The sequence below is a fragment of the Hyperolius riggenbachi genome, chromosome 7 (assembly GCF_040937935.1).
Source record: "Hyperolius riggenbachi isolate aHypRig1 chromosome 7, aHypRig1.pri, whole genome shotgun sequence".
Classification (NCBI taxonomy): Eukaryota; Metazoa; Chordata; class Amphibia; order Anura; family Hyperoliidae; genus Hyperolius; species Hyperolius riggenbachi.
Genome location: NC_090652.1, coordinates 269,380,040 through 269,393,642, shown reverse-complemented (window position 1 = coordinate 269,393,642; position 13,603 = coordinate 269,380,040). Strand labels below are relative to the sequence as shown.

General features: G+C 42.0%; 1 protein-coding gene across 21 annotated transcripts in view; it reads right to left on the bottom strand.

Annotated features, from left to right (window-relative positions):
* The window catches only part of BAZ2B (bromodomain adjacent to zinc finger domain 2B), a 240,185-nt gene that overhangs the window by 65,185 nt on the left and 161,397 nt on the right, over positions 1–13,603 (bottom strand). For all 21 annotated transcript variants that reach the window (XM_068245688.1, XM_068245677.1, XM_068245680.1 and 18 more), the window contains one exon: positions 1,071–1,281. In XM_068245688.1, coding sequence (XP_068101789.1) covers positions 1,071–1,281 — 211 coding nt within the window. The remainder of the gene's footprint in view (positions 1–1,070; positions 1,282–13,603) is intronic.

Below are 13,603 nucleotides of genomic sequence, written 5' to 3'. Positions count from 1 at the left end.
TGTAATAAGATTGAGTGGCTCGGTCAGTAAAAATTATCAATCAAGATTAGGATTTAATGGCAAGAAGGGGCAGGTAGTGTTAGGGGTAGCATTTATATTAGGGTTAGATTTAGGTAGAAGCTTTAGTAGAATATTGGTAGTATTGTCCACTGCCCACATTTATTCGGTGCCCATTTTACATGCACACACATGAACAACTGAAAGCTAGAAATGCTTTGCTAGGAAGGGAATCTGTTGCTTTAAAGAGACTCTGAAGCGAGAATAAATCTCGCTTCAGAGCTCATAGTTAGCAGGGGCACGTGTGCCCCTGCTAAACCGCCGCTATCGCGCCGCTAAACAGGGGTCCCTTCACCCCCAAACCCCCCACTGCAACACTTGGTCGCAGACTTGGTCGCTCCTGGAGGCAGGGCTAACGGCTGCAGCCCTGCCTCCAGTCGCGTCTATCAGCGGCGCATCGCCGCCTCTCCCCCGCCCCTCTCAGTGAAGGAAGACTGAGAGGGGAGGGGGAGAGGCGGAGATACGCGCTGACAGACGCGCGTGGGGCAGGGCTGCGGCGGTTAGCCCTGCCCCAACCAGGAAGCGCTCCCCCGCTGCACCGAGGGGATTTGGGGGTGAAGGGACCCCCGTTTAGCGGCGCGATAGCGGCGGTTTAGCACGGGCACACATGCCCCTGCTATCTATGAGGTCTGAAGCAAGATTTATTCTCGCTTCAGACTCTCTTTAAAGGGAACCTAAACTGAAGGATATTTTTTCCCCTATTAAGATAATACCAGTTGCCTGACTCTCCTCCTGATCCTGTGTCTCTAATGCTTTTAGCCACAGCCCCTGAACAAGCATGCAGATCACGTGCGCTGACTGAAGTCAGACTGGATTAGCTGCATGCTTGTTTCAGGTCTGTGATTCAGCCACTACTGCAGCCAAAGAGATCAGCAGGACTGACAAGCAACTGGTATTGTTTAAAAGGAAACATCCATATCCCTCTCAGTTTAGGTTCTCTTTAAGGTCACCAAGTTTTCACAAGCTGTTCACATATCAAATAAAAACATCCCTCTTAAACACTAGAAACATACCTTGTGCCTGGAGCTTCCGTAACAGCTTGGCCTCGTCATTGACGGAATAGTCTGCCCCTCCCACATTAGGCGGCCGTCCTTTTCGACGTCTTATCCTAGACTCCTCCCTAGCCAGCTGCCGCTCTGGATTTGGAGGGCGTCCTCTTCGGCCTTCCATGGCCCGAATACGGGGAACAATCTCCTCCTCTTTCAGGAGACACCACTGCATTCCCTTAAAACAGAAAGGCATATTTCATATAGATGTAATAAAAAAAGTCTAAACGACTAACAAAATAATTAAATTTTTGTCCATTTTGTGGTAATATAAAGTTTGGTGAACAGGAGGTACCCTGAATGAGTTTTTTTTTTTATCTCTACAATCCGGTCAGTATTTAATATTCATTAAGGTAAATCTTGTCTGTCCATAGATCCCATCTCTCTTTACATTTCTCAGTTGTACTGTTCAGGTTAGAATATATTCCTTCATATTGGCAGTAATGCCAACAGTGATTAACTTGACATCCATCTGTGTTTATACCACAGTAAAAAACGTTTTGAAAAAAAAAAGTTTGGTGAAAACCAATTACTATTTTACTTTACTGAAATAACTTAGTTTCCCTTCTATGTTTTACCTGCTTTTTTCCCCCTAAATATTGATCTCCAGTCAAAAATGCAAAATACAGAATTAAAATACACTACACCTACCTTAAAAAAAAGTTCCATACAGATAGTCCAGTAATTTAGGAAGGTCTAGATATAAACAACACTAAAGGCCTGTATCCACTATGTGATTTTTCTGACGATTTTTACGCTGTCGTTTCCGCGATCTTGCAGCATAGGTACTGGCACGCGATTACAAAACCAACGTTTAGCGACGTGTGGGGACAACAACCGTCACGGCAATTTTAGTTAAGAACAAATGTTTATTTATTACTCCAAGAATGCTGCAATGTGTTTTGTGGGTCAATAGCATGCTTCCTCAGGCAATAAAAATGGAGCAATTGCTATCATTGGACCAGGCAGGGCTCCTCCCCCAAATATAATCTCACACTTGAGGAAGGGTCAGGAGACTTGTAACATGTAGTGTGTCTTGCTCAATAAATCACAAACGCAAGTTTGAAGCCTGTGGAGTGCCTTTTTCTATAGTGGTGAAGTCCTCCCCCAAATATGCCTAAACCGATCCCCGGGTATCACAGCACTCTACTTAACTCTCTCTCGACAGCACCCTTCCCAGTCACTCCAGCAGCAGCACCGGCTATCCAGCTGTAGCCGCAATAGTTCAACAACAAAGTTCTGCTACAATGTAGCAAAACTTTCCTACTGCTATCACCTCCTCAGGTGCCATCTGCAGCAGGTGATTATCTTATTTAACATGGGCTCCTATGGCGGCATCCGTTTCTCAGGCCCACAAATCACACCCTTTTTACCTGTGCCCGATCGCAGGGCTTCTACATAGATACAAAAGCTCTGCTGCTGAGCAGAGGCGGGACAAGGTCCTCCAGCACCCAAGGCTGAGACACCAAAGTGCGCCCCCCATCCCTCCCACCCCAGCCGTCACACACTGATTGCTATTAGACTAAGAGGTGCCACAGGGCCCACAACCTTCCCAACACCTTAATATCTAGTTATCTGGCTTGCAGTCACTGCTATGTATCCCCTTCTCTTATTTCTTTCTGCTTCAAACACAATTAGGAATGACAGCTGAATGAATTGTGCGCCCCCTCCTACACTGCGCCCTGAGGCTGGAGCCTCTCCAGCCTATGCCTCGGCCCGGCCCTGCTGCTGAGTGCTGCAGAGAACGAAGCACTTTGCATCTGGAGATAGTTTAGAATTGTTATTTCAATTCTTAGGGTCCCTTTAACTATTTACGAACAATTCTTTATTGTTGTAAAAACAAGAGAGGAAACAATTCAGTGTGACAAATATGAAATATATATATTTTAAGTAGGAAATCAGATAGAACGCACATCGCTGGAGGATTGGCTTGTTTTGACCTAGTTAAATAACGGATTCTGTCACAACTTTGCTTGACAAATGTCCCCCAGAGGATGTGCTCGCTCTACTGACAGCTGCTATGTGCTAAAGGTAACACACATCTCAGAGGTAGGTTTACACTCCTTGCTCCCTGAGGCCAACTGTCTTCCTCTGTCCCCTCCCCTACCATATTCTCATCTCTTAGAAGTAAAGCAGCCCCCACCTTCCTTATGCAGTGCAGCAAAGCCCCTCTTTTATATACAGAAAACTTCCACTTTCTATGCGCAGCCTCTTTATTTCCTTGTGCAGCAACCTGCCTCTTTCATGTACTGTGCCCCCTATCTCATGAGCAACCTACTTATTCAATTTTTGCCCCCATTCCCATGCAGGTCGGCCCCCATCTAATGTGCAGGAATGCCTTCTTCTGTGTTTTTGTCCCCCGTCATGTGGGCCATTTTCCATAGTCAGGGGCCAATGTGATCTTTGTACTAATCCAGCACCAAGAGGTACGTAGACATAGGTCCAGAAATGTTCTCTTTCATTGGCTTTATTTCCTCATCAATTTAGAAGATTTTTAACACCTAAGCGCAGCCTGGAGTAAAGAGATGTACTAAGGTGACTAATACCGCAGTTTCCACAGCCTCAGTTCTGCACTGCTGCGATTAACATGGAACTAACGTTTTCCAAAAAGATAGCAATGCAAGTTGATACCTTCCATTCAGTGTGAAAAATATTTTTTATTGCAGGTCAGTGCAATCATTGCGACTATTGGGCTTCCACAGAGGCGTACATGTGAAAAAAAGGCGTCAAGAGCTGATGCGTTTCTGACCCTGCTGGGTCCTTAGTCGTAGCCAAGAAACACATCAGCTCTTACGCTGTCATGTACCATTACTGTACTTTAATGGATGACCAATAAAGGAGTCTGATATTTTATTTACACTGTAGGAGTGCGGAAACTTGCTTTTGTTCTAACTGTAAAGGTGCCTACACACCTTTGATGGATGATGCCTGTCGTGGATCAGGACCCGATCCCCTTGGGCAACACCGCTGGGCCAGGCTGCCCAGATGCAAGTCAGCTATGTAGCTGGCAACGCACTTTCTTATTATGCGGGAAGTCGGAGGGACGATAGAGTAGTGCATGCATGACGTTACACGGCAGGGGAGGGGGAGCGGGAGATCAATCCATCCCGGGCTGGGGGTCGGGGGCCGCTGTACACATGCTTGATTATCAGCTGAGGCATAACGTTGAGCGTTAATGCATTTTCTTCTTTTGACAGCCTGAGTACGCAGTAGGCGGATACGCCGAGGACAGGCAGGTAAGTTATAAGTGCACTGACCCAGAAGATGTCGGGATCTGGCTTGGGATGAGAAGAGTGCTAAATTCATGTGATTTTATTTGAGTATAACAGTTTTTTGGATACATTTTTGGCTCATAACTTTAGCTTTAAACCCCCACTAACATTCAGTGGTGTAAAGTTTGTAGTGTCTCTAAAGAAGAAACTTCAAACTGTCCTCATATAAATGGCCACTATGCTCTGCAGATAAGTAGATACAATGGAGCTCAGAGCTGCATGAGGAGACGGAGTGTGACTGCTTATCGTACTCTTCAAGGTCTCTTCTGTAATAAGTTCTGCCACTAACGATGCAGCTCGCAAACTGTAAACTGGAGATCAAAACGTGAACTCCTATCATCTTCCCTCAAGTAGCCTTCTAATCAGGACAGGAATCAAAGGCGCTGCCTCCATCTTTAAAGCCTGCTTTCCGCTTAGAAGTCTCGGATATATCTTTAGTTTCGCCTTTTATTATTCTGATCTTTCTCTGTCAGATCCTTCAGCAATTTCCTAACTTCTGAGAAATCTCAACAAACCCTTTCATGGTGTCCCTTAAAACTGTCCATGGTTGTACACAGGAAGCTGTATAATTGTGTGTGGTGACCAATATCATTAATTATGATGTAATGAGAGGAGATGGAATATGGCTTCTAGGTTAAATAATGCATTTATTTATTTCCTGCATTTCTTTATTTAGCCCCATCATATTACACAGCAGAGTATATCGAGCAATTTCCATCAAGTGGTCTAATGTAGGGACATTAAACTGTGACACGGTGGAAAATAATCTTTGAGGGCGGTTTTACACCTGGCCCTTGAGTTGCGATGCTCCGCCCCCATTGCATCACACCGCAGGAAATGTAATTCATATGACTCTGTGGCAGAGTGTGCCAACAGGAAGTACGTCACTGGGATTCCCGAGTTTTTCCCTTCATAACCACATCATTCCGTGCATGCACGCCAAACCGCCACCAACATATTTCAATTTTCTGCGTTGCTCATTGACTTTCATTACTTTCCCCGCCGCTGGGCCGCTGCAGAAGTCCAACAGTAACGCGCTGTTGACTTTGCGGCGGCCGAATGGGAACTTCCGCTGCAACGCGGTACGTGTGCTAGGCCCCATTGCCTTACATTGTTGTTGCATTACTCTACAATAAAACAGGGTAAAGCAACGCACACTTGCAAGGCAACTGTGAAAGGGTCCAAAAACTACTACCTCTATATATAATACAGATAGTCCCCAACTTACAAACACCTGACTTACAAACACCCTGCCAATATGGTCCAAAAATGTGAAATTTAATTCTGTGGGAACAAGTTTTTCTTAAAGACCTTGTAGTTTTTGAGAAAATCCATTTTGAAAAAATTCAAAGAAATAAATGCTTTTTAAACTGGTAACATGACATTTTGCTGTGGTACACTGAGGGCGGAGGGGCACAGAGGGGGACACTGAAGGCATGGGGGAACAGAGGTGACATTTAGGGGGCACAGGAGGCATAGAGGAGGTACAGGTGACACAGATGCAACAGTGTTTTGCCTTATGGACAGATTCAGGTTAAGAACGATCCTGTCCCCATCTTGTTCGGTAACTTGGGACTACCTGTATAAACTTCTACTTTACTTCCGATATCTCAGTTATTTAAAGGAGAAATAACCCCTTCCCACACACTTTGAGACAGGTTGAGCCCCTGTGTAAATTCAGAGTCAGATCTGTCTAATTCTTCAGCATCAGGAGCTCCATTCATTTAAATGGCGTGCCGAAGACAGCTACAGGTAAACAGACCTAGTGCTCGCATGTCACCAAGGCCTCACTTGTTAACATTACATAGCAGTCAATGTAATCTCAGCCCTGTTCATCTTGTCACCCTGTGGGGGTACTGCAAGAATATAATGGGGAAGTAGAACTTTATAAGTTAGGTAGAGAGGTTAATGCTAGGTTACGGGGATAGAATGGGGGTGTATGATAGGCTCCAGGATTAGAAATGGTTTTAGTGTACAAATAATTAAAAATTATACTAAACTCAAAATGTCATCTCTGCTCTAAAAAAATAAACAGAGAATAAGAACAACTAGGAAAAAAAAAATCACTGGAATGAAATCACTGCAAGGGTTAATAACTCCAAGTTCCACTTCACTTGGAAACTGATCACTTGCTGGTTGGGGACAAAAATGATCAGATTATTGAGATCGAACAAAGCAGAGAAGCTTCCCCTGTATTCAGAGGGAGGTAGAGAACTTTATCTGCTTTGTTTGATCTGCAAATAGTAAACCCATGACAACCTGATCATTTTTATGGGCTTTGCTGGGTTCACTACAATAACATATTGTTTCTATAGAAAGGAGGGATCCTATATGTAAATACATGGAGATGCTGGGTCTGCGTACGCATGGTTGGAAGTGTTTGCTTTATTTTCAATACCAGCCAATAGCTAAAGAAGATAGAAAATAATGTACAGTTTCAAAGCAGTGATCAGGGAAAAAAATGTGGTAAATACAGGCTTGTTTGTGTAATATACCTTGTTAACCGCTTCCATACCAGTAGTCTCTGGTCCCTTAGAGACCAGAGACTGCTGGTGCCAAAGAACAGCGCCTCCTGACGAATTGGCGCACATACCCGCCGTTCTTCCATCACTGCAGGTCCCTCTCTCTGCCGTCGCTATGTAAGCCAATGTGATTGGTTCATAGTGATGACAGTGTCAGGAGCCAATGAAATCGGCTCCTGACCAGCTCAATCAGCTCTGCCCTCATATAGACGGCAGGGCGAGTGATCTGCGGCGGGGAGAGAGCGACGCAAGCAGCGGTAGCATGCGACTGGAGGATTGAAATCTACGTCCTGGCAGATATAAGGGGATCAAAACGGGGCTTAGATTTCAATCATCAAGGTCCGGAAGCGGTGAAAATACTTGCAATGAATATAACTAATATAATAAGGATTGTTTCTTCTTTGGAAAAGTGGAGATGCACTTCAACCCTCCGTAACAAAAAGATGACAGTTCTTAAAGAGACTCTGTAACAAAATTTTGAGCCTTATTTCTTCTGTCCTATAAGTTCCTATTACTGTTCTAATGTGGTCTGTCTTACTGCAGCATTTCCTACTTGCACTGTCTCTGTAATAAATCTTATCTCCTTTCCTTTGTCATGTCTGTTGGGCTGAGGCTGGAATGTGTGGAATGTGCAACACTGCTTGTCATTGGCAGAAGCTTTACACACCCCCTCCAAGCTCTGCATGAGTCACACAGTAAGCTAGTTCTCAGCCTATGATATTCTGGTTAGAAGCCAGTCTTTTGTTTGAAAAACACTGCCTAAAACTGTTGATTACAAGCCAGGATTGCAGCAGGGAGTGGCAGAAACAGCACAGAGGGGCACAGGAGAACATAAGGAATGGCATGGTATGCTTTTTATTGTAAGAATTTTAGAGTACAGATTCTCTTTAATACATTCTGGACAGGTTTGCAAGATCGCAGCCCAGGAGAAGATTAAGACATTAATCCCTAAATTAAACAGAATTTAAATAAGAATATGTATTCACTTTCCGTTTGCAATCATTTAGGTTTGAGGTTATTTTGCAAAGGGTGATATTAAATCCAGCCTCTTGTACCAATTAAAAATAGATCCCCTTGAATCATTAAATAAAATTATCCCCAAGTTACAACTCTTATTACAATTAACTTTAAATATTATATTCCCTTGCTTTTAATCTGCTTGGCAAAAGTGCCAAAGCAATTGTTTCTGCTGTAAAAATGGATGCCCATTGTTTTACAAGTATGAAAGTGATATGGATCAGGGTCTCCTCTCATGTTAGTCATGAGCCACACTTTCTCCCACTCCATTTTATAGTCTCTCAAGCTGCCTTTATTTGTTCTGGAACTGACAATCAGGCATTTCAATTTCCTGGTCTAAAGCCTTATACACATGGGGAATAAAAATTGTGTGAAAATAAAAAGCTGACGGTTTAAAGTGAACCAGAGACAAAGCACCCTCATGTATTTTACCATATATATCAGTGGGAACATTAGAGAAAACACCTACCCTGCTCTCTGTTTCATTCTTCACTGCTCAGCCTGCCAGTGGACATAGGATACCGGTTATGTGCTTGGATACAGACACCTTTGTACTCATTTTGAATTACTAGCATTTTAGAAGTAGGTTTTTCTAACATGGATCAGCACACATTGCTGTTGCTTTACTATTAGTATAGGCACAAAGTAACATATGACAATGTACACACTGGAGGTGACATGGCAGTATTTTAAAACAGGGCTAAAATAAATGATATGCATATGTTGGCGTTCTTCATCAGGGCTCTATTTTTACACACTTGTACAGGGAATCAGAAGTGAAAATACATGTATGATATAATGATTTCTATGTGTAGGACTGCTAAGAAATAAAACATTATTAGTACAGATATGAGTCTCATATTGTTTCCAGTACAGGAAGAGTTAAAGGGGCACTATGGCGAAAAATTGTAAAATTTAAAATATGTGCAAACATATACAAATAAGTACATTTTTTTCCAGAGTAAAATGAGACATAAATTACTTTTCTCCCATGTTGCTGTCACTTACAGTAGGTAGTAGAAATCTGACAGAAGTGACAGGTTTTGAACTAGTCCATCTCTTCATGGGGGATTCTCAGGGATTTATTTATTTTCAGAAGCACTTAGTGAACGGAAGTTGCTCTGTCTAACTGCCAAAAAAAACTGTGTAACGAGCAGGGAAGCTGGCCAGCATCATTGTTTAAATCCTTTTTAGGGAATATCTTTATAAAGAATAAAAGCCTTGCTGAGAACCCCCTTTGGAGAGATGGTCTAGTCCAAAACCTGTCACTTCTGTCAGATTTCTACTACCTACTGTAAGTGACAGCAACATAGGAGAAAAGTAATTTATGGCTCATTTTACTCTGGAAAAAAACGTACTTCTTCTTTGTCTATGTTTACACATATTTACTTTTAAATTTTTTCGCCATAGTGCCCCTTTAAGAAACTTCAGTTGTTATCTATGCAAAAGAGCTTATTTGAGCTCTGCGATTTTATAAAGTTGTGGATACACTGTCTTTTGAAGCACTTATCCCAACTGTCTCTCATTGTTTCTTCTTTGTTTATGTTTTTTCTGCAGTGAAAGTTCAAAGGATCACTGGTCTGCTCTGTGAAATCATTTAAAATGCTGAGTGTAGTGTGGAAACTGCAATTATTAGAGAATGATGCAATGTTATAAAAAAAAATCTATATGCCTGGAATTAAAAATATGACACTATTTTCTTTACTACTGATGTTCTATTAATTATCCGTATTACACAACCAATTCATTATATCATGAGGTTTTTGTGTTGTTTTTTTGCTTCAGTGTCACTTTAATCACTCTTGAGTATAAGCGTTTATGTTATTAAAGCAGGAGTATTATTAGGAAAATATTTACTAACTGCTGAATTATCTGGCTAGAATGCTGGTCCTCTGATAATATTCCTTTCTTCACCCACATGGAAAACATACTTGATGCAGATCAGGTATTCTGGTTTTGATTTAACTTCCTGATATGCATACATGTTCCAGGTAAGTGACACTGAGAATCTCAAGGCCAACCTAGACACTGGCCAACTCATAAGGACGAAAATGCATTTTTTTCTCTGAATCAAACAGTGTAACAAAGAATGCATTCACTTTGTACAATAATTTTCACATATCACAATAAAAAAAATCACTATTAAGAAAAAAAACAAGTTCAATATCTTATCACTAGTAATGCAACACTGAAACACTACAAAAACATAAACACAAAACAACTAAAGACACACACACACAAACACCTACTACTACACAGAGAAAAAAAGTGGAATACATTGTGATAATATGCACATCACAATGATGCAAATCTAAGCTTGTTTTTTTTGTTTTGTTTTTTATAATAGACAGAGTTCCTTCTAAGCCAAACAATGTGGAGATGACAGAGTTAAAGGGTTAGTCCATCTACAGCTGATTTATGAGTTTTAGGACTTTGATGAGTGTCAGTACATCCACTGATTTCAGGTGAATGCCTTCAGATCAATCCAACTATAAGTTTGTTTCTTCCAGAGCATTCATGTCAAACTCTGGCCTAGGGGCAAATTTGTGGTTTTCCCACTTTGCATAATGTTTGGCCCCCATGGCCATGTTAATGCTCCACCCACTCCTGCCCTCTTCCTCTGCTCACAACCCTTGTGTCCCACGCAGCCCCCTTGTCCTGACACCATCCTGTGCTCCCCCCACCCACCAGTATAAAATGCAGAGTATCGGGCAGCGGAAGGCATGCATCTCTCACTTCTTCAGCCACAGCTCTGTGAATCCTCCTATCACTGCTTGACATATATCAGTTTGACATCTATGACATAGGTTGAGCTTACCTGGCAGTATTTGACAGCATTGAGGTTGGCCTGCGACTTTGTCCCAGTGTTCAATTTTGTCCCAATTTTGTCTAGAGCCTACTTATATGGAATTGGTGATCTGCAAAAATATCTTAACTTTTTTGCCGTGGTTAAGTCTTATAAATCTATATTCATAAAAGTGCGACTAGTTTTTGTTGTATAATCTCAGCTTTTAACAGTGGAGAGTAGGCAGCAACATGATTCCCATAAACTGGAAAGCCAAGTCCCTATTCACTTCAATTGGGGGGAGGGGGGGTTAGTGAACTTGTAGTTCTCACTCATAGCTGCAACTTAGCATCCAACCTTTCTTTGTGGCTGCATGCTGCCTAAACACCCTTTTATAAACACCTTTTATAAACAAGGCACTATGGGCCTGATCCCATTCACTTTTTCTCTAAGTTTTCCCATAGGAGAACTTTCAAATCTTGTCAATAAAATGCCTTTTAAGCCACCAGCAAACAAGAAAATACTCAGAATAATTTTGGCAGTACTCTTTCACCCTACTTTTTCAATTGTAGATTACTCAAGAGTTATTTTAAGCATAACATGAAAAACTATCTCCTAGGAGAAAAGTTAAGAAAAACACCCAATTTCTCTTGGTCACTCTGGGGTTGGGGTCTCTGCAATTAAACTAATTTACACCATGGAGAGAACTTGCTAGTTCTACTCCAGCAGGGCCTGTAGCTGGGCAGGGAGAATCTCAGAAATGTGGCTGAAAATGGCTGAAGTCATGAAGAAATATAAGGAATTATAGGCAGTGATGTTTAAAAAAGCATCTGACTCCAACTCTGACTCCTCAGTTTATGAAACCACAGACTCTGACTCCAGGTACCCAAAATTGCTCTGACTCCTTGAATCTGACTTCACGGCCCTTGCAGGGCTATGGAATGGGTACAAAAATCATCGCACTCCAACGCCTCAGTTTATAAAACCTCCGACTCCAGGTACCCAAAAAATTTTACAAATCCATCTTCTCAACTACACAGCCCTGGTCTGAAGAATGTCTATTGACTGGAATCTTACTCTTAGAAAGGTTTTTTTTTTTTTTTTAAAGTTGACCAATAAACAGTATCAGCCTGATTCAAAATTTCCTGCCTTAGCCAATGGCTAACATGGTCCAATATTCTACTGCTTCTCAATAACATTTGTGATACATGCAGGCTGGACTGGATTTATTATAAAATATGATCTTAATAGATCCAGTTCATGATTGAAAACTTTTTTTTTTCAACCAAAAACATTTGGTGAAAGCTTGCTGGTCATTTACCCCTCCCGGGTTCTCCAGCCTTAGTGAATTAGACCCTAAGAACTTTTGGACATTTCGGAAACCTGTTAATCCATCACTCTGTTTTCCATAAGAAAAAAAAGCTTTATTTGCAGATGCAACAACCTCCACCCACTGGTTAAATCCGGAAAACCAAAATCACAGCAAGTCCTTGTGATACTCTAGTTGTTGGAAGGACGGGCCATCATCTCACTGCAAGAAAAGTCTCAGTGAAACATTCTCATCTATGACCACAAAATCTACGGTACACGTGAGAAAAGCAAAGGATCTGCTGATCAGCAAAACTCTGTACAATCGTCTCTCTTCTGCACAGTCTTGGCCTTTAACACAATCATTTCCAGGTTCCTTGGCTTAGAGGGAACTGCGATAACAAGTAGCAGATAAAAGTCATGCTTCTAGGAAATATGACTGGTATAGAAAACCAGTCATGACCGGGCTTTTGCAATAATTTGTTGCTTAGTTAAATATTGAAACTGCAGGCTCCTTTTGAAAGTTTTCTATTCACCCACTTGAGTTTCTTGATTTATGATCCACACACTCAAGAGTGGTCCTCAAAAGTTATTATATTTGATTTTTTTGAGAGATCTTTCCTTAAACAATACCACACCTGAGCTGCTTGCCTTTCTGCAGAGTGTTCTGTTCTTGAGGAAGTGGAGGGACATGAGCAGGTACAAGCTGTAGTAGTTAGTAATCATAGTGATCAATCAAGATTTTCCAACTTGTTTGATCATCAATAACCAATCAATGGGCATCAGTCGCTTATAGTCTCTTAAAACACCTGAAACGATCATAAATGATGGCATTGAGTGGTTTCGTTTGGAATTGTGATGGACCTTTACTTGCTTGAGAATTGCTCTAGAGCTCAGAATCAATCTGCGATACAGTTGCTCCAACATCTGCTTTTTTTACCTCATGGCCATAAAGCTATGTCACATGTCCTGAGGGCACATAACCGTATCAAACAAGAGTGGCCTCAAAGAGCAACACTCACAATCTATTACAGAGAGATTTGATTATTTTGATTAAATCTGACTGACGTTTCCTACTACCTCTAAAGGTGTCCATTAATGATACAAGCTATCCTATGTAATATGAGGGACTACCTAAAATTGAATCAAGTAAAAATGCCGCAGGACCAGCGCCACAAAAGGTGACAATAGTAAAAGCCACGATTAGCAGCAATGAATAGTAATTATGGGGCCCAATAAGGCAGTGTGCCGAGAAGCGGCTGTCATGGGCCACCATCCTGAAACCACTCTAACGTCACTGTCCCCAAAGCATAGGGAGCTGGATGGGACTGTTCATACAGTCAGATTATCCAGCCATGCACGGGGATGGGTTAGAGCATAGAAGGATGGATGAGTGGGCTAAATGGGCAGTCCCACCCAGCCTGCCCATCCAGCTCTCTATGCTATAGGAGTGGTGATGTCAGCATGGCTCCATGGTGGTGAGCATGGGCGTTCCAGAAAGGGGTAGGGAGACAGATGATAGCCATGCCTGCCAAAGAACAGGGATAGCCAGCACAATCGCTGTGCACTTTGGCGGGTGAATCCATGATCACATTG